General features: G+C 33.9%; 1 protein-coding gene across 1 annotated transcript in view; it reads right to left on the bottom strand.

The window, feature by feature from the left end:
- The window catches only part of LOC143255961 (uncharacterized protein ZK1073.1-like), a 137,523-nt gene that overhangs the window by 83,121 nt on the left and 33,103 nt on the right, over positions 1-21,299 (bottom strand). Inside the window, exon 2 of the mRNA XM_076512449.1 lies at positions 17,278-17,328. Within this exon, the coding sequence (XP_076368564.1) occupies positions 17,278-17,328 (51 nt within the window). The remainder of the gene's footprint in view (positions 1-17,277; positions 17,329-21,299) is intronic.

Here is a 21,299-nt window from a genome sequence, read left to right as displayed (position 1 = left end):
TGAAACTCGTCGTAACACAAAATGTAAAGGTTTTGAACCCAAAACAAACGTTATTTACGTTTATTACGTAACTAGAAACACGTGACACCTTCTTGTTATTAATCACCCAGTTGAAATCCTAACGTTAAATTACCTAATTATCAGTGGTCTAAGGCGATAACAAATTAACAGTACTTAAAAACACTCAAAACGATGTGTTATTTAGAGGTAAAAACACGGTTATCCAAGGTGAAATGTAAACCAGCTGTAATTACTTCCATTCGAAACAATGCGGATAAGCTAAGAGTAATCCGAAACGATATGTAAATCAGCGGTGTGCACCAATATTCGTATCAATATATAGCCAGTTACTAAACATACTAATATGCATATTCACGTAGAAATAGCTATCATCAGCACGTTCGCATTAGATATTTAATTTTCAGAAGGCCCGGCATGGCCAGGTGGGTTAAGGCATTCGAGTCGTAATCCGATGGTGGCGGGTACGAATTCCCGTCGCACCAAACGTGCTCGCCCTGTCAGCCGTGGGGGCGTTATAATGTGACGGTCAATCCCGCTATTCGTTGGTAAAAGAGTAGCTCAAATGTTGGCGGTGGATGGTGATGACTAGCTGCCTTCCCTCTAGTCTTACACTGCTAAATTAGGGACCTCTAGCCGTGGTGTAGCTTTGCGCGAAATTAAAAAAAACAACAACAAATTTTCAGAAAAGGATTACAAAACAAAAATAAAACGAAATGACCAAAGTATTACTTTACTTGTCAGTCAAGAATCACACGAAAAGCGAATTCTATTAGAAGTAACAAGTGTAACCATTAGCGAATGTTTCATATTTGCGGCAACTCATTTCACTCCATAGGGCAGAATACTGACACACGTGTTCTCATCTAAAGTATGTTTGACAGAACAGTTGATAGAGCTCAACCACGTTATCTGTTTCTGTTTGACACAAGTAAAATGTTTACTTGCTACACTAGCAACACACTCAGTTCACTCTTCACCAACCAAGTGTCAAACAAACTCACACACACACATATATATAATCAAAATGCCTCTGCCAGACTGCACATTTCATTTTAAGCCTTTTTAGTGCACTTGTCATTAGCAAACTGCGGAGTTTGAGTGAAGGGCAGTTTTCTTGTTGTTTTTAAATAAACATTGTCTTGAGAAAGGAGCTAGTTAGAGTCTATTCTCCGTGCGTTAGAGAAATCATGATGCATGTATTGATTCTTCTGGGCTCGTTTCACTCTGCTTGGACACGTACAACTCCACTTGCTTCACGCATCGGTTGATATTATGGTGACATAAAAAGAATTCCAGCTTCAAAGAAACGCTATAGTTTCGTGTTCTGGTAAATAAGATAAACCAAACCCGTTTCGTGAACATTACACTCAGCTCTTTCTGTCCAATTCTCTCTTATTAAGCTATGTTAGCGTAACTTGTTTTAGGAATGGACACTATACACCTTAGACATCAACTGTTCGAAGAACGACGCTGTGACCTAAATGTCAACAGTGTATTTCACAAAAATCCATAAAAACGGTACTACAAGTAACGTTTCAGGCCCGGCATGGCCAGATGGGTTAAGGCGTGCGACTCGTAATCTGAGGATTGCGGGTTCGCATCCCTGTCGCACCAAACAGGCTCACCCTTTCAGCCGTGGGGGCGTTATAATGTGACGGTCAATCCCAATATTCGTTGGTAAAAGAGTACCCCAAGAGTTAGCGGTGGGTGGTGATGACTAGTTGCCTTTCCTCCAATCTTACACTGCAAAAGTAGGGACGGCTAGCGCAGATAGCCCTCGATTAGCTTTACGCGAAATTCAAGAACAAAAAACAAACAAGCAAGTAACGTTTCCTATGACTTATCGTATTTTTTTAGGTGAAGAAGACCAAAATGATCTCTCAGCGTCACAAAAAGAGACTATCGCGTGTATTGACCAGTGACCGGTAGTAAAAGGCATGAAACGTAAAACTTGTTACCTTAGGAATCTCTGTGTGTTACTACACATAAGACGCCACTTTTGTTACATCCTGTATAATATAAACCTTTTCATACAAGATTCTCGGTGTCTCTTTCACACGTGAATCGTTTTACACCACTTAAGTCGTGCATGAGACAACTCAATTTCATTGAGATTGGGTACATTATTAAAGGAACTCGAAGGCAAAACCTCTACACATATATTAATATTATTATTTATATTACTTCAGCGTCAGTATTAAATGAATACACTTTCTCATTTTTGTATTCCAACACAGAAGTTATTCCAATTTCAAGCCTTTACACTAGAATAACAAGAAGATATGGTAAATTCTGTTGTTGACAGTAGAATAATCCTAGTGATATATCGTGACCAAACTTAGGGAGAAATAAAATATTTTTCGCCTCTCGAACACTACCAGACAGTAATGCATTATAAAGTTTGCATGTTCAAGTTGAATGGCACCTGATGCGATACAGGGACTATACGCCCATATTAATGACCCAAAGTTCAGGCTTAACCATCTGTAGTAACAAGATATAGAACAACCAGACAGCAACACTTGCTGTCTACATAGGTACTCTAAACTAAATTCAGTGTCTTAGTTATAATGCTTCCATCATGGCATATCACGACCGAACCAAGGACCTTACACTCTGAATCTTCGCACACTTCATTCTATAAAGGAATATACAAAATGTATTTGTATGGAAGGAGTTGTGAAAATGTAGCTTTAACAAAGTACCATTGTCTCTTTTTAGTTTACATATATCTCACCATAGACAATTGTCTCTTTGAAATTCACATAAACCTCACCAGAGACAACTGTCTCTTTGTAGTTCACATATGTCTGATGAGGTGTAATTGTCTCTTCGTATTTTACATATGTCTGACCAGAGACAAATGTGTCTTTGTAGTTTACATATTTATGACCAAAAACAATTACTTCTTTGTAGTTCACACATGTCTGGCCAGATGCAAATGTCTCTTTGCAGCTTACCCATTTGGCCAAATGCAAATGTTTCTTTGTAGTTTACAAATGTCTGGTGAGGTACAACTGTCTCTATAGTTTACATATTTGTAGTTAGGGACAACTGTCTCTTTGTGGTTCTAACAAGTCTATTTAAGTGCAATTGTTTCTTTGTAGTTTAATTTTGTGTGGTCATGTTCAACTGTCTCTTTGTAGTTTACACTGTCTGATCAGATACTATTGTCTCTTTCTAGTTTACAATGTCTGATCAAATACAATTGTCTCTTTCTAGTTTATATGTCTGGCCAGAGACAAATTACTCTTTGTAGGTTACATATGTTTGTCCAGATGGAAATGTCTCTTTATAGTTGTGGTCAGATGCAATTGTTTCCTTGTATGTTATACAAGTCTGGTCAGGGACAATTGTCTTTTTCTGGTTTACACATGTCTAGTTAGGGAGAGTTATTTCTTTGTTGTTTACACATATCTAATCAGGGATAATTGTGTCTTTGTGGTTTACACATGTATAGTTATATAGAATTATCTCTATGTGATTTATACATGTCTAGTCAGAGCCAGCTAGTTACTAGTGGTAGTTTTCATTCTTGCATTCATCCAGTGAAGTTTACGAATGGAATATTCATGCTCTACAAAGAGTGTTTCTACCAATTTCTTGAATATATTCATCTATCTTTGCATTTGTTTTTGGTCAGTCTATACTCAATGAATAGTTTTAACAATATGGTCAGAGGTATTCAGATGAGGGACGTGGAATAATAATCCCCCAAGTCCTTTTTTACGAAATTGTTGGCGATTAAATATTTCGCTCAAAACTCTGCATAGATGATATAAAATAATTAATTAATCAGAAAAAAACAAACATTGGTTAAAACTAAAATCCGGGGTCTACAACGAAGATTTGATTTTAACGTTCGTTAATTACAATGTTATAACGTCTTAGTAGAAGTTACTGCTAAATACGTGCGAGGAACCAACTTGTAATAATAGAATTTGTATTTTGTGATGACGAGAAACCCACTTGAAGTAAAAGTGTATTCTCAAGACCGCTGGTATGGGTATTAAAACTTTAATTAAACTAAAGTACAGAACAACGTTTCGACCTTCTTAGGTCATCTTCAGGTTAAAAAATAAACAAGGTTTTATCAGCTGTCTTGGGAATACATTCTGGATTTTGTGTTTATGGCAAAGGTTGTCTGCAACTGGTCCTAACTTTGAAAGTCTGGTCATAGGGAAGATAATCAGTCAACAATACCTTACCGTCTACACTAAAGGATTGATTGTCACTTTTATTACGCACTGACAGCTTTAAGTGCGGAAAACATTTTGTGGTATTACGTGGATTCGAAATTGGTTCGGTGGCTCCGAACTCCAGAGCTCTATCACAGAATCAACTCCCAACCCATTTATTCTTATGCTTAAAGTGCAACACATTTATTAGTATTTTTAATTAACCATACTAAGGAACGGTAGGTTTTAGAGATTTGAAATAACGAATATACTTCATGATGTAATAAGCGTTCATGGTTGAACTGGTTTGAAATCCTTGTTCTCAGTCCATCATTTACAGATTATTAACATTAAAAGCATTTTCGTTAAAGCATACAAAACAAATACAAACAAGCACGTTTATTCTTTCTTCCACTGAAGCCTAAATTAATAAAACACTATTTTGCATTCAGATACTTCGTTCATAACTTAGCAATAAATTAAATTGACAATTACATCATATTCATTTAAAACATGCCTTGGCTTTGCTGTCACTTTCATATAAACAAAACCTTGCATAGGTCGCTTCGCTGTAAAACTGGCATAATTCAACATGCTTGCAGTTTGTATTGAATTTCTAGCTAATTACTCCCACAATTCTGGAACTACTAGAACCAAACTTTATATGCAGACTAGTGGTAGACTTGGGACTTATCTACCAATGAGGACATAATCTTTTAACACAGGGGCACATAAATGAACAACATTTCACTTGTAGAATTTTTTTTGTCAAACTTATAAAATCATTTTTTTCTTATTTAAAACTACACACTAATTAATGTTATGTTAAATAAGGACATCATCATGGGTAAAACGAAACGTTAGTTACTGTACCGTGTGTTAATATTGCAGATAAAAATAGCCCAGGTATATTCTGTTGCAGCTTCACAGGCCCATTCTACTTCTAAGATTCATTGGCCCAGCATGGTCAGGTGGTTCACCAACGAATAGTGGTGATGACTAGCTGCCTTCCCTCTAGCCTTACACTGGTAAATTAGGGCGGCTAGCACAGATAGCTCTCATGTAGCTTTGCGCGAAATTAAAAAAAAACTAAATTAAGATTCATTATATATGTTACCAAAGAAAACTAGTTCTTCTTTAAAATTATTGATGTTATAAACATATTTATGCGTCCTTACTTGTGATAATAAAATCGTTGATTTGTATCTACCGTTGTAAAATTATTTCTCTGTGCTCCTTGTCACAGTGGGGTTGTTATTTTTACTGATTGCAATATAATTATCACACTCCCTTTTCTAACCACAGTAAGAATGTTGTTCTCTGTTCCCCATAATCGTGTACACAAGTTGACACTGTAAAACTGTTATTTAATTAGGTAAGCATGCTAAACTTCTTGGGTTGGGCTAGTCGCGGTGGATTGAATTTTGTTGTCAGCCATACAATTTATGTATTCTACTGGTCAGGGTACATAAAGAAAACTAACTATAGGGAAGCAATATATTATGTTAATTACAGAAGAAATAAACTGTGCTAACCATAGTAGGAACTGTGCACTGTGCTAATTATAAAAGAAGACATGCGCTATATTAATCACACAAGTGGCAATACACTAAGCTAAATATAGAAGAAAAAATACATGTTTACGAAATAAATTTTATATAGAAGATATAATGTGTTTAACGAACCAAACGTTCACTAACAAAAGTTGGTTTCCTTTCATATTTAAACAGTGTTAGTACGCAAGAGGTTAAAAGTACCGCCACCTCGCTCGTACATCGGTATGTTTTCGGATTTACAAAATGAGGGGTTCGATTTCCTTCGGTGGGCTCAGCAAATAGCCTGATGTGGCTTTGCTATAAGAAAACATATACATGTTAAAAGTACCTGCTTGCTATTATTGGTTTCAAGTAATCTTAATTAGAGAGAGTTAAAATTTCTACAATTGTTGTGCCACTTATGAACAGAATAAGCAAAGCATCGGTCGCCCCTAAATTTAAACTTAAGATTATATTCCTATTATAAGGATATCGGTATATCTGGTCTAAGTATAAAGACTAAAAACCAGATAGAATATATTTTTGTAATTTTGCGGTCTCCTATGTAACAATATGTTATCACAAATTATCCAGTACTGTGTGTTTAGCTAAAACAAATGTATTCAAGTATTTAGAAAGCTATTCGAGAGCTTCCTATTTTCATTTTCATTTTATTTCACCAGCTTCTGAAGATGTTTGGACAAAACAATGAAAGACTCACTAACTGATAACACTATGTAACAAAATATTTACTTTTTCGTGTTCCTGGATAGAAAGTGTTATTTCCCAATTGCTTAAGCCTAAAGTAAATGGGAAAGACCTATCTATTTGTCTCTTCAAACTTTGCTTTTGTGATCTGGGAGCCTATAACGAAAATATGATGAGAGACTATATTTGGGAGCTGATACGTGAAAGTGATTTACATTACAGTCGCAAATCTCGAAAAACTACTCACTTCTAAACATTTTTATATAACTTTAGTATAAATACATGTAAATCTTGATTCATATGCTGTTTTATTCAGAACCTATATAAATGAAAATGTGCAAATTTGCCCGTTTTTACATAGAAAATAGGTTAATTTATAAATTTCATTATCCAGGTCACAAAAGTAAAATTTGAAGTGAATAATGACCATTTTCTGTACTTTTACAACATAAGCAATTAAGAAATAACACATACTATCCAGGAACAAGATTTGGGTTACATAGTGCTATTTGAAGTTGCACATAAAGCTATACAGTGTAACTATCTGTGATTTGTCTACTAGAGGTATCGAAACCTGGTTCCTTGTGTTGTAAGTTCGAAGACATTCCGCTGTGCTACTGGGGAACAACATTCACTTACTTCTGCGTGATTTAAATGGTCGCCATGGTACATAAGTTACGGTAAATACGTGTGTGTATTAATACATTTTGATCAAAATAAGATAAGAAACAGAGTGAATGTTGTTTTTTTTACAGGTAATGACAAAAATAAATACACTATATTTTTAATGAATACTTCCAACATTTCTTTACCATATAGACAATTATTATTGTCATATCGATAACATTCACTAAACTACCAGTATGCCATATAAGATAAGCATATTTATCGATGGCTCAATCATAAAATTCTGACGAATGGAAGTCTGACGTTGACTTGACATATCCCATAAGCTGAACAAACTCTTCAGTGGCACAATCTCTGATTACTGACTAATGGAAGTTTGACCTTGATCTGACACACCACAAAAGCTAAACAAAACCTTCAGTGACACAATCTCTGATTACTGACTAATGAAAATATTTTTGATGACGAGGAACCCACTTGAAATAAAGATGTATCTCAGAACGACTAGTATCGGTATTAACACTTTTATTGATAAGCAGAGAACAACGTTAACCTGAAGATGACCTAGGAAGGTCGAAACGTTGTTTTCTGCTTTTTTAATAAAAGTGTTAATACTCATACCAGCCGTTCTGAAATGAAGATCTGATTTTAAGCACTTCTGATAAACTGATGCGATCAGTTTAATGTTCAGGTTATCCTCGTACAAAACGGATTTCAAGTGTCCTTTACAAAATAGTATTCTGTGTTAGAGATATTTTATACTTATCAGAAGATTTCGGCCAATGAGAAGAGAGATGAGAAACAGAAAAAAAAAATGGTTGTAATAATTTAATAGAATGAAATTAAAAATGCACTTAAGTGTTTCCAGTTTTCAAAGAAACTGTACTGTAATAGATGTAAGTGTCTATAACACTTTGAACAGGCATTTTCTTATCTTATCTAACATGAGAGCTATGGTTCGAGTTCCGTAGCTGCAAGAAAAGAAAGAAAACAAATAGTGTTCCACCTTTTGAAACATTTTGCGTTATTGGAACGACGGTCAAATTGCACTTTTCAATTAGAACAGCCTAAAAGTTGGCGTTGGATGTTATTTATTAGCTGGCTTATCTGTAGTCTATAAGTTTCAATTTAGAAAATAGCTAATCCTTGCTTATTTTTGAACAAGTATCCAAAACATATAAACTTGTTTAACGCAATTTCTAAGCCTGTAGTTTCCCCTCAATCACAAAAAAATAAGTTAAATTGGTTTCGTTTCTGCTAACTAAATAAATCTGTATTTTGAAATAAGCATTCCTACAAAATGAGTAACTAAATGCCCTCTGTTATCGAAAAGACAATCTTGAACACTTCGTAGCATTTGTTTTGTTTTATAGAAAAGCTACATCGAAACTGAATGTCGTTCCTACCGTGAAGAATCGAAACTCGGATTTTAGGATTATAATTCCCCATACTTACTGCTCTTCCACTAGGTAACATTTTTTTGTTTTTTTCATAACAAAGTCACGTTAAGACAATCAGCTGTCCCCCACTGTGAGGAATCGAACCTCGGATTTTAACGTTTTAAATCTCTATACTTACCGATGTTCAACCAGGGGACAACCTCATAGCAAATAATGTAACCGACTGTAATATATGGCGATCATTTCTAGATCGTTAAGTTCTTCAGATAAAATGATTTAAGCTAGTGTACAGATGAAACCTCACCAAGTGATCTAATTCTTAAAGTTCCAAAGATATGATAAATAAAAACATTGTAATGAACACGTACAGTTCATTTAATAGCTTAGTTACAGGTTGTTCTTCACCACTCTTAAGGTTTAAGAAAAGGGTTTTGGTTTGTTTTGAATTTTGCGCAAAGCTACACGAGGGCTATCTGCACTAGCCGGAAGGTAGCTAGTCATCACCACCCACCGCCAACTCTTGGGGTACTCTTTTACTAACGAATAGTGGGATTGACCGTCACAATATAACGCTCCCACGGCTGAAAGGGCACGTATGTTTGATGTGACGGGGATTCGAACTCGCGACTCTCGGATTACGAGTCGAGTGCCTTAACCACCTGGCCATGCCGGAGCCTTTAGAAAAGGGTAAGAAGATTACTCCATTATATTAGTTCCTCGAAAACGTTTCCGAAGAATGCTATCGAAAAGAAATGAGTGGCAGAAAATAGAGTTAGTTGCACATATCTGACTCTAATTTTGATTTTTTAATTTTGATCTAACACCGCCCTCTACATTCCGACACTCAGTTACACAACTCCTTCCAAACATGTGGTCAGCTTCCGGTCAGTTACCTCTTTCTTTGTGAACCTGACGATGACCGAAGAAGGTCGAAACGTTGTTCGCTCTTCTATGTAAAATATTTTCTCAACCCAAACGAGCCGTTATTACATATAAATTTCTCAACAAGTGGGTTTCTCGACATCACTGATTATTATTTCATCACGGCGATTGTACGAGAAGTGTAAGTCTTTGTGTTTTTCTCAGTGTATTTGTACTTACCTGTTACCATTATGTCTGAACTAGCATACCGTACACCACTGTTAACAGTACACGCTCACACGATCGTTAAAAAACTTAACGATTAAAGTTAAGAAATTTAAACCAACGAATTATCAATAGAATAAATGACATTTATTTTATTCAACAATGTAGAAAAGAACAACTAACCCCTAATTTTGTAAAGGTAAAACCTTCAAAAAATTTTAATAAATACACAAACATTATCCCAAATTTACAGAAAAAAACTACTTAAAGCCATGTTGAACACGAAATACAATGAACTACATAACTTAGAGAAACAAAAAATGAACCTATACCATCAACTGGCATGTTGCATTAAACCAGAGATTTACGGACTTATATAACGAAACATAAACCAAATCAACACTAGGAACTACAGAGACAAAAAGATCTGCCACAACAAAAACCTAGAAAAAACTAAGATGCAAACAACAGAAAAGACACCAACACGACAAACCGTTGACTAACCTCATAATTAACAGATCCGACCGACAATTAAACACAGACGAGATACATCTACTTAACAAAGGACTCAACTTCGCAATAGCACCTAGGTACATTCCAACCATAGAAACCAAAACATGTTTAGAAGATCTAACCAGAAGACTTGTGATACTTTCTACAGAAAACAAAAACAAGGAAACAACCAAAAACAAACAACAGAAAGAAGACAACTTAGATAATTTTATTGACATCCAACAGCCAAACTTCCCAGAAAAAATTAAAAATTTATATTTTCCAGAAACACCTGAAAACAACATCTTAAACGATTTTTTTAAAGACTTTTCTCACAAAACCATCAACATAATTTCACAAAACAGAAAACTAAAAAACAATCTTACAAAAAGAGACATTAATTCCATTAAAAACTTAAAACAAGACAAAAACATAAAAATTCTAAAAGCAGATAAAGGTAACGCTATAGTCATAATGAACACGAATGAATACATCCAAAAAATGAAGAACATCCTATCAGACACGAACAAATTTAAATCAATACACACAAATCTAACAAAGACACACGAGACGCAACTGAACAAATTACTACTAAAAATGAAAAAAGCCAACACAATTTCACAAACACTTTATTCCTACCTACGTAAAACCGACTCATGCACACCACAAACATACAGCATCCCCAAACCTCATAAACCAGATTGTCCATTACGACCAATAATGTCCACATATGAATCATTTAATTACAATCTTGGTAAATACATAGCATGGGCATTCTCCAATATGTAACATCAGCCAGCTTATTCATCAGAGACTCTTTTAATTTCAAGTCTAATCTTAATCAACTTAATCATAAAGCCTTAATGGCCAGTTTTGATGTTATATCCCTCTTTACAGAAGTTCCAACCACTGAAGCCTGCAAGATAGCCTTAGAACTCTATATCCGAGACCCTAACCCAACAATAGACATTCCCAGCAACCAATTAGCAACCCTCATAGAATTCACCACGATGAAGACAAACTTCATGTTCAACAACCACAACTATATACAAACAAATGGCCTGAGCAATTAACACAGCATTACATACACCACTATACTGGTACAAATATGTAGATGTCACGATTGTGGGATTCAAATCTACAGAACACATACTTAATTTTTTCAATCACATTAACTCTATACATCTCAACATTAACTTCACATGTGAACAGGAAGAAAACAATCAAATATCTTTTCTTAACCTCAAAATTACAACAACCGACACACAATTCAAAACAGAAATCCACCGAAAAATCACCCATACTGGACTATACATTCCTTGGGACTCAGCACATGAAACAAAATAAAAACTCAACATACTAAGAAACCAAATAAACACAGCCATAAAACTATGCTAACCAGATAAAATTAACGATGAATTAGACAAAATAAAACAATACTTCATCAACATCAATAAGTTTCCTCCACAAACCGTAGAAAACATTATACGCACACACCTAGACAGAAAGCAAAATCAACCAACAAAAGTAAATATATCTCACGAATCAAAAAATCACGAAATCATATATTGCTGTATACCATATATTCCTGACATCAGCAGACAAATAACCAACATTTGGCAAAAACTAGTAACAAAATATGACATTCCAGTTAATACCAAATTTATTCAAAAACCAGGCACAAAACTGAGGTCTATACTATGTAAAAACTACACTGACAAACACCACACCAACATTATTTATAAAATACAATGTGATAACAGCCACGACTTCTATATTGGAGAAACAAGTAGAAAAATGGAAACCAGATTCAAAGAACATAAAATGTCACCTTCACACGTTTTCGAACACTGCAAGTCAAATAAACACAACATAACCATAGAAAACACTCAAATACTAAATAAAGAAACAAACATAAACAAACGCAAAATTAAAGAAGCCTTACTTATACAACAACTTAAACCCAAAATAAACCAATATAAAGGAACGCCTTTATACCTATATTAATATAATAAAATAAATAAAATTATATATTCAAACATCTAACACCGCCCTCTACATTCTGACACCTAATTACACAACCTCTTCCAAACATGTGGTCAGTTTCCGGTCAGTTACCTCTTTCTTTGTGAACCTGACGATGACGTAAACGAGCCGTTTTTGCATATATATTTCTCGACATCACTGATTCTAATTTTGATTGTATAGACAAGTGTAAAAGCAGCTAGTCAACTCTTGAAATACTTTTTAAGTGTCACTGGTTTAGTGCATCCACTTAGCGCAGTTCTGTGGTAACGACATGTGAACCATGAAACCTCTGATTCATAATCTGAACACCAGGATATTAACTTCTAAAACGCTCTGCCCTTAAAATTATTATAGAAAGAACAGAAAGAAAGACGAGGAAGTTAGGATATGAAAACTAAACTCTACTGTGGGCTATTTGTGCCGACAGAAGGTATCGAAACCTGAGTTTTAGCGTTATAAGCCTCGCTCTTACGCTAAACCATCCGAAGATAATAAAGATAATAAAATAAAAAATATAGAAACAAATAAGTATGAAACAAGAGCACAATGAAAATAGTTTCGAAACAGAAGGAAAAACTACACAAAAAGCGAAATGGACAGAAACAAGATACACAAGAGGAAATCTTCAATAATCGCGGCACTTGAAATTCGTTTAGGTGGGATTAGGGTAAATTAATTTTCTGATATCTTTGGTTTAATAATTGTGTTTTTGTGCGCCAACAATATGAAGTATTGGGCACGCATATATACCTATTTCGCTTCTATTACTCATCAGGAACTCTAGCATTCGACCTTCAAACTGAAATTATTTTAAAAGGATTAGAATAGTTTAATCCACGAGACATTTGACGTTGGGAAATTTTAAAATGTGAAACGCCAAACGTAAAGTAGAGAAAAATAAAATAACTATTTATCAAATATATATACAGAATAATAAAATAGAGAAGTTAAAGCACGTACTAAAACAGAACAAAACTGAAAGAAAGAAAAGATCAGAGAAAGCTAAATAGATATAATAAAGCAGAGATGAAAACAGGCTTAACAGGAGATAAGGAAGTAAAAGGTTGGAGAAAGAATAGAAAATAGGTTTAACACAAACAGTTAAACGACAGACTATCACAGTTTTAACAGGTTTAGAAATCGTACCATTCTTTTCATGAGGAAAAACATATAAAACTCGTGTCTTAATGTCATAAGTTTTTTTAACTAGACTGTGCGTTTGATCCTCTTACAGAAATACAGAAAGAATAAATATAAAAAGCACCAGATAACAAACTCAGTTATAAAATGAGTAAGAGGTGGAGGCTAAAAACAGTTAAAGAAAATTACTTATAAGACAGATTGCTGAATGAACAAAGACAAAATGACATAAAAACACAATGAGAAAATGAAATTAGACACAAAGAGAATAGAGAAAAGACAAATAACAAAGAAATAATATAAAACTCAGGAGAGATGACAATAAATTTTTAAGAAGAGTAAATATTGAACAAGAAACTTAAAAATGAAAATGAAAAGACAGTTCAGAAGTTGAGAAGTATGTAGGAGAAAAAGTTCGAAATCGAAGAACTGACAAAGTCTAGAAAAAAAAGGCAAATGATATAGATCGAATAGTGCGATTGACCATCACTTTATACCGCCCCCACGGCTGAAAGGGCGAGCATGTTTGGTGTGAGTACGGTCTCGATATCAACATAGAGAGATTTTAGAAGAAATAAGATATAACGATAAATAACGTACAGAAATAAAATCAAAGTAGAAGGTTTAAAAATGACGTTGATTAAATGGAGTGAAAAGAATTATTTAATTCAAAACAAGGCCTCTAAATAATGGAATACTGTGAATTACTACTAGACATCTACATAAAGATGAGAGAAAGAGGGTTAAAATATAGTTTAAAATACAACAGCTAATTAGAAAACGCTTAAAAATTGGATACTATTAAACAAAACGCCACCTAGTGTCACAGCGGCATGTCTGCAGAGTCACACCGCTAGAAACCGGGTGGCCCGACATGGCCAGGTAGGTTAAGGCGTTCGACTTGTAATCTGAGGGTCGCGGGTTTGAATCCCCGTCGCACCAAATATGCTCGCCCTTTCAGCCGTGAAAGCGTTATGATGTGACAGTCAATCCGACTATTCGTTGGTAAAAGAGTATCCCAAGAGTTGGCGGTGGATAGTTATGACTAGCTGCTTTTCCTCTAGTCTTACACTGCTAAATTCCAAAACAAACAAAGAAACTGGGTTTCGATACTCGTGGTGGTCAGAGAACTAAATTGAAAAAAAAAAATATTCTAATACATATCTGGAAACGTTAATTTCATACTAACACAATTATCGTGACTTTAATACAAAGATGGGAAAAACGAAAAGAAAACAATAAAAAAATACTGTAGGTCAGTTAAGTTTTGACCTCTACATTTAATGTTTAGAAAGCAAGTTTATAATTCCTTTCTTGTAGCGCCATCTTTATGCTAATACTGGATTATTCCTATCATTAATTGACACACATCTTGAACTCGAAAGGTTATTGATATTGTCTCTTACCACAAAGCTCATGTTTCGTAAGGAATTATTTCAAGGATTACAATTCTGCCATTTTGTCCACATTTCAGGTGCATCATAGAAGACACAAATAAGTGAGCAGATCTTCCATTCAAGTAAGTATATCGAAAGATATATCGAAGCGTTTGTCTGTTTTGGAAGGTTATTTTAAAATCAGAAGAGGACATTTTGTTCAAGGAAATACGAAATGTTTTACTCAAAATAGCCTACGTGGAGCTTGGAAATCAGGAGACTACGAGACATTTGATTTCCAACACTTTCTGTGTAACTCTTTCTCTCTGAAAACAAAGTTAAACTTCTACCATGAAGAATCTTTACGTTATCATGGTTCCCGGTCTAATGTTCATTAAACACCAGTTTAAATCTATGGAAGAGGGTAGCATAAAGCTGTCGATAGAAGAGAAAGGAAAGACTTAACCAGAAAGACAGAAACTTATAAAAAAATAAACATGAAAACAGTGCTGCTCCAAGTAAGGTAGAAGATTTCAACTGATATATCAGTCGATATACCAGTATAAAAGAATAAATTATGGTTATTTGTTTTTATCAAACACCTATTGTGTAAGGCTCCTGATAAGAAATATATCTTTATTCTTTATCTTTTTATCTCCAGAAGATAATTACTCTTGATCTGAACTACTTTTTGAACATCAGACAAGATGGATAAGTCAGAACAGGAATAGCAAGTGAAACTGTAAAAAGAAAGAAGAGGACCGAAACTCTTGTTTACTCACACCAAGAGTAACTAACCACAGTTAGTTTTGGTTAAGAAGTCACATAGGATCACACACAAAGTTGAGCTATTCGAGATTTGATTTGAGTCTCTCGTAAAAAACCACAGACAGCTAAGTATCACTCAAACGGGTCCGGCATGGCCAGGCGGTTAAGGTACTCGACTCGAAATCTGAGGGTCGCGGATTCGAATCCCCCTCATACCTAACATGCTCGCCCTTTCAGCCATGGGGGTGTTATAATGTTTGGGCAATCCTACTATTCGTTGGTAAAAGAGTAGCCCAAGAGTTGGCAGTGGGTAGTGATGACTAGTTGTCTTCCCTCTAATCTTACACTGCTAAATTAGGGACTGCTAGCGCAGATAGCTCTCGAGTAACTTTGCGCGAAATTAAAAAAAACCAACTAAAACCAAACCAATTAATAGAACAGATTATGCTACAAGGCAATGCAAAATAATACTTCAGAACATACGCAAGTTTTTTTCCTCTATTTAAAACGATTACTAAAATACATCGATCAATTATGACATTTTCACTGTGGTACTTAGAATAGCTTAGAACAAAATATTTAAATGTAGAAGATATTATAAACTTATGGCGTAAAATGAATGGATTCATAGATGCTGTAAGAGTTACATACGTCTTTTCAGTTTGGTCGGTTAATGTTTATATCGAAAAAATATTGATGACAGTTTTAATCAATTTCCTCCATAACAACATTCTGTTTTGGTTATTCTGCTGCGTCAAAATTTTGGAACGTAACTCGTAACCTGCCTTAGTTATAAACAATACAACACTCAAATTTCACAAAGAAACAACAGTCTGTTTTGTCTCAAAATGTAGCTGCACAAGTAGTACATGTTTCATCCCATTCCACACCCCTCTAGAATTTTCCTATTTCAGGGGGTATAGAGGAAGAATTTCGTTTTCCTCATATATTGCCTTAACAAAACCCATTTCCTTAGGATGCTAATTTCCTAAAGTCAACTACCTTTGAGTTATCTGATTCACGATGTTGACTTTTTCAAAATTTGATGAACAGATATTCAAATAATTTTGAAGATTGCAAAATAAAACAATTGGTAACTTAATTACAGCAAAATGTGACAACAAGCTACTTAATTACAAAAAAAACAATAGGTAACAATTACAGCAAAATGTGACAACAAGCTACTTAATTACAAAAAATGTAACAATAGGTAACTTAATTAACAATAGGTAACAATTACAAAAAATGTAAAATGGTGACAACAAGCAAAATGTGACAACAAGCTTAATTACAAAAATGTAACAATAGGTAACTTAATTACAAAAAATGTAACAATAGGTAACTTAATTACAGCAAAATGTGACAACAAGCTACTTAATTACAAGAAAATGTAACAGTAGGTAACTTAATTACAGAAAATGTAACAATAGGTAACTTAATTACAGCAAAATGTGACAACAAGCTACTTAATTACAAGAAAATGTAACAGTAGGTAACTTAATTACAAAAAATGTAACAATAGGTGACTTGATTACAAAAACATGTGAAATTAGGCAACTTAAATACAACAAAATGTGTCAACAGGTACCTTAATTGTAACACAATATGGCAACAGGCAACTTAATCGCAATAAAATGTGTCAACAGGTTCCTTAATTACAATAAAACGTGACAACGGATAATTAATTACAACAAAATGTGGTAACAAGTATCTTAATCACAATAAAGTGTGGCTAGTGACTTAATCAACTAATTGTGGAAACAAAAAAGAACATGGTGATGGTTGTAATTGTTCAAAGCGAAGTATTATATAAAAAATTAAGCGTATGCCACCATGTTTTGGCAGAAATCTAACTTGTTGATTCATTTTAACGATTATTTATTCTATAATCTACATATATATATATATATCCATTTACCTGTACATATACCGCCAGTTTTCCACAGTTCTGTGTCAGTATTTCATATCTCTGAAACAAAAAATAACAATATCTATTCAACTACAACACGAATAGGTGAAAATGAAGAATTTTACAAATGAAAAACAAAACAATATGTGATTAATGTCTGCAAATGTGTTTAAACACACACACACGTGTGTGTACTTACCATCTGGGAATTCTGTCTTTTATTAGAAATGTTTTTTCCCAAATAAAAACCAAACTTTTGAAGGTAAAATAAATCCTGTAGTTTTAGTTATTTTATTGAAAAAAAGAATTTTTAACAATTTTGCTATCAGTTTTACACTAGATTCATAACACAACGAAATAACACAAAGCTATAATCCTTTAGAAGAAAAAAAAGCAAGATCGTCCACATGAAACAGCAACCCATGTAATACTCTCCTGATAACCCATGTAATACTCTCCTGATAACCCATGTCATACCCTTCTGGCACCTTTCACATTAATATAATTATTTTTTAAGCCTTCGATTTCTTTCAGTCGAATCTTTTATTTAAAAATATTATTACACATTTTCGAGCAGTATTTATCGAATCATCATGATGCTTTAACTTGGTGTTTTTTTAAATATTCTTTTTTACCATTGATTATAATTTTAAAGTTAGAGCCATTACAGTCGACGTCTTCATTTAGAAAGAGTATAATGTACTTTAAAGCAGGATTTATCAGAAATATAACACTTTGACAATCAAAATAATTAACGATTTAAGTAATGAGATTAGTCCAAACGGATTAAAGAAGTTTTAGACCGTGAGATTAGTCCAAAAGAATTAAAATCTTTATAAGTTATTTGATTAGTCCTAAAAGATGAAAGCACATATCAAGACCGCTGGTATGAGTATTAAAACTTTTATTAAAATAAAGTAGAGAACAACGCTTTGACCTTCTTAGGTCATTTTCAAGAAGGTGCTAACATGAAGATGACCTAAGAAAGTCAAAACGTTGTTCTCTACTTTATTTTAATAAAAGTTTTAATACTCATACCAGCCGTCTTGAGATACAATTTTACTTCAAGTGAATGTTTCATTATCACGAAAAGATGAAAGATTTATTAACCCATGAGATTAGTCCAAAAGGATTTAAAATTTGATAGCCAATAAGATTAGGTAAAAAAAAATATAGGTGTATTAACTCGTGAAATTAATTCAAAAAAAGTAAAGTTTTAACTCATGAGATTAGTCCAAAAGGATTTAAAACTTGATAGCCAATAAGATTAGGTAAAAAAAAAATAAAGGTGTATTAACTCGTGAAATTAATTCAAAAAAATTAAAATTTTAACTCACGAGATTAGTCCAAAAGGATGAAAGATTTCTTTGATGTAATTAGTCCAAAATGATTAAGAATTTGTTACGTAATAAATGATGTCTATGTAAGAAGAAAACAAATGTTCCAATTGTTACATATATACGGAAGAAATAATATACAGTTTTTTATAATTTGTCAGTAGCACAAGGTAATGAAATTTACAATAAAACATAAAAGCCTCGCAAAACATAAGTGACACAATTCTGTAAATGGGTGTTTGTAAAAATAGTTACATTTGATAATTTTTAATTGTTAGCCATTTTATATAACATGATGGCCCGGCATTGAGGATGGCGAATTCGAATGCCTGTCACACCAAACATGCTCGCCCTTTCAGCCATGGGGACGTTATAATGCGACGGTCAATCCCACTATTCGTTGGTAAAAGAGTAGCCCAAGTGTTGGCAGTGGGTGGTGATGACTAGCTGCCTTCCCTCTAGTCTTACACTGCTAAATTAGGGACGGTTAGCGCGGATAACCCTTGTGTAGCTTTGCGCGAAATTCAAAAACAAACAAACCAACCAATTAGTTTAAATATTTAAAAGAATTTGTTTGAAACGATTATATGTTCCTCAAAATGTCGATGAAATATTCTCCAAGAATGAATGTATAAGAAAATTTAGAAAATACATAAATAACGCAGAGAACAAAAAAAATAAGTTTACTCATAGAGTTCGCGCCTTAAAGTCTCGCCTCTGTCAACCCCTATATAATAAATCATTCCAGTATCCTTTACAGGAGCCAATATAAAAGACGGCTCCCAAAAGTTTTCATTGCCTAAGAATATTTTGCTTGTTTTGACTCACTGTGAAGAATGAATGGCATGATGTTAAATGAGACCTACTTCTTAATATAAGATATTTAAATGTGTTTGTGTCTGCATTTCTCATACACATGCAAGGAATACTGTTTTGTTTTTACTCTGTTTTCTTTGCTGATTTTTGGCGCTTTTGCTGGTTTATGGTTGCCCTTCAGTCATTGGCTCCTCCAATAGTATTAGTAGTAGTACAAGAGGTAATTACTATTCAGTGTAAACAAATAAACGTGGAATATGTGTTGTAGCAACTGTTGACACTTATGTCTCATATTGACGATACAATTTCTAGTCAAGCCTACGATTCAAAACTCACAATGGGGAAGTGTCAGTGGTTATCACATTCACCCCCAGTTTCAGGCTCCTTGTTTTTGTATAACATGTCATTCTCTCTCAACCCCACAAGTATCCCTCAAATCATTAGAAATGTATTAGATGAATTAGTTTAGCCACTAAGGAAAACAAAGGAACCAGTTTCATTGTTTTCAGTTTGTTTTTTATCAACATGTGCAACACAACTGCACTAAATAACTTCAACTTAAAGATTTCACACTAATGGAAACACTACAGTTTTTTTAAATAAAACATTGCGATATCCATTCACATCGCTGAGATTTGATATTTCTTGTTCGCTGATACGGAAAATGTAAAATGATAAATTAAATTGCTCGTGCTAATTAAATTTCGTTTATCGCTGATATTAATATATGACTGCATTACAGCCGCGTAAATGCGTTTCAAAAGTAATTACAGTTATCACTTATGGCAGAAAAGTGTTGTTATATAAAATAAAGCTCAATAACTAGTGGCCGATTGTTATTGGATAATACGTGAATAAATTGAAAAGGATAGCATGTTATTAAACGAAAACGAATATTATTGGGTAATAGATGGATGAATACCAATGATCGTTGGATAATAAATGAATGAAAACGAATGGTAACCATTATTGAATACTTTGTAAATGAGTTGAAAACAGATTTATTAATTCAGGTACTGACGTCAAGTTATAAAGTGGCTGATTAATAATCATAATAACAAATAATAAAATAATTATATTAACTTCCAGACAGTAGAGATTATCTCCATATATCAGAACTGCAAATTAACGCGGTATTTATTATAATTAATTTAATGTCCCTGTTACATAAAAACATTTACCAAATTCATTCATTACTGTCGTGTAATTCTCGAATAACAATGTAGTACGATATTTCATTAAAAATAAACAAAACGGTGTACTTAGATAGATGAATTAAAAATTGTTTAATAACTGATGTTACTTTACGGCAATAACTTGATTTTTAGTTTCGCTTTTAGCTGGTAGCATGCTTTTATCGGATTGTTTTCTTTGTTTTGAATTTCGCGCAAAGCTACAAGAAGGGCTATCTGTGCTAGTAGTCCCTAATTTAGCAGTGTAAGACTAGAGGGAAGGCAGCTAGTCATCACCACCCACCGCCAACTCTTGGGCTACTCTTTTACCAACATATAATGGAATTAACTGTACATTATAACGACCCTACGGCTGAAAGGGCGACAATGTTTGGTGTGACTGGGATTCGAACCCGCGACCCTTAGATTACGAGTCGAGTGCCTTAACCACCTGGCCGTGTCGGGCTCTCTTCTGATGCTGATATAAAATATGAGTGAAATGATCACACTCGCTATTGCACCTTGTTACTATCGTATGTGCGGATATTTTAAAAATCCACAAAATATAGTAATAGTTTACCAGTCAAGAACAAATTAAATGTATTTGATGCTTGATAAATAATAATAAAACTCAAAGTAAACTCATTAAAAGCTACTGAAGCTCTTCTACCTATTTTAGACGCACTAATAATTAACTATTTTGTAA

This window comes from Tachypleus tridentatus, chromosome 7, assembly GCF_004210375.1.
Source record: "Tachypleus tridentatus isolate NWPU-2018 chromosome 7, ASM421037v1, whole genome shotgun sequence".
NCBI classification, from domain to species: Eukaryota; Metazoa; Arthropoda; class Merostomata; order Xiphosura; family Limulidae; genus Tachypleus; species Tachypleus tridentatus.
Note: the sequence above shows the minus strand (reverse complement) of the source record. Positions and strands in the feature narration are given on the sequence as shown.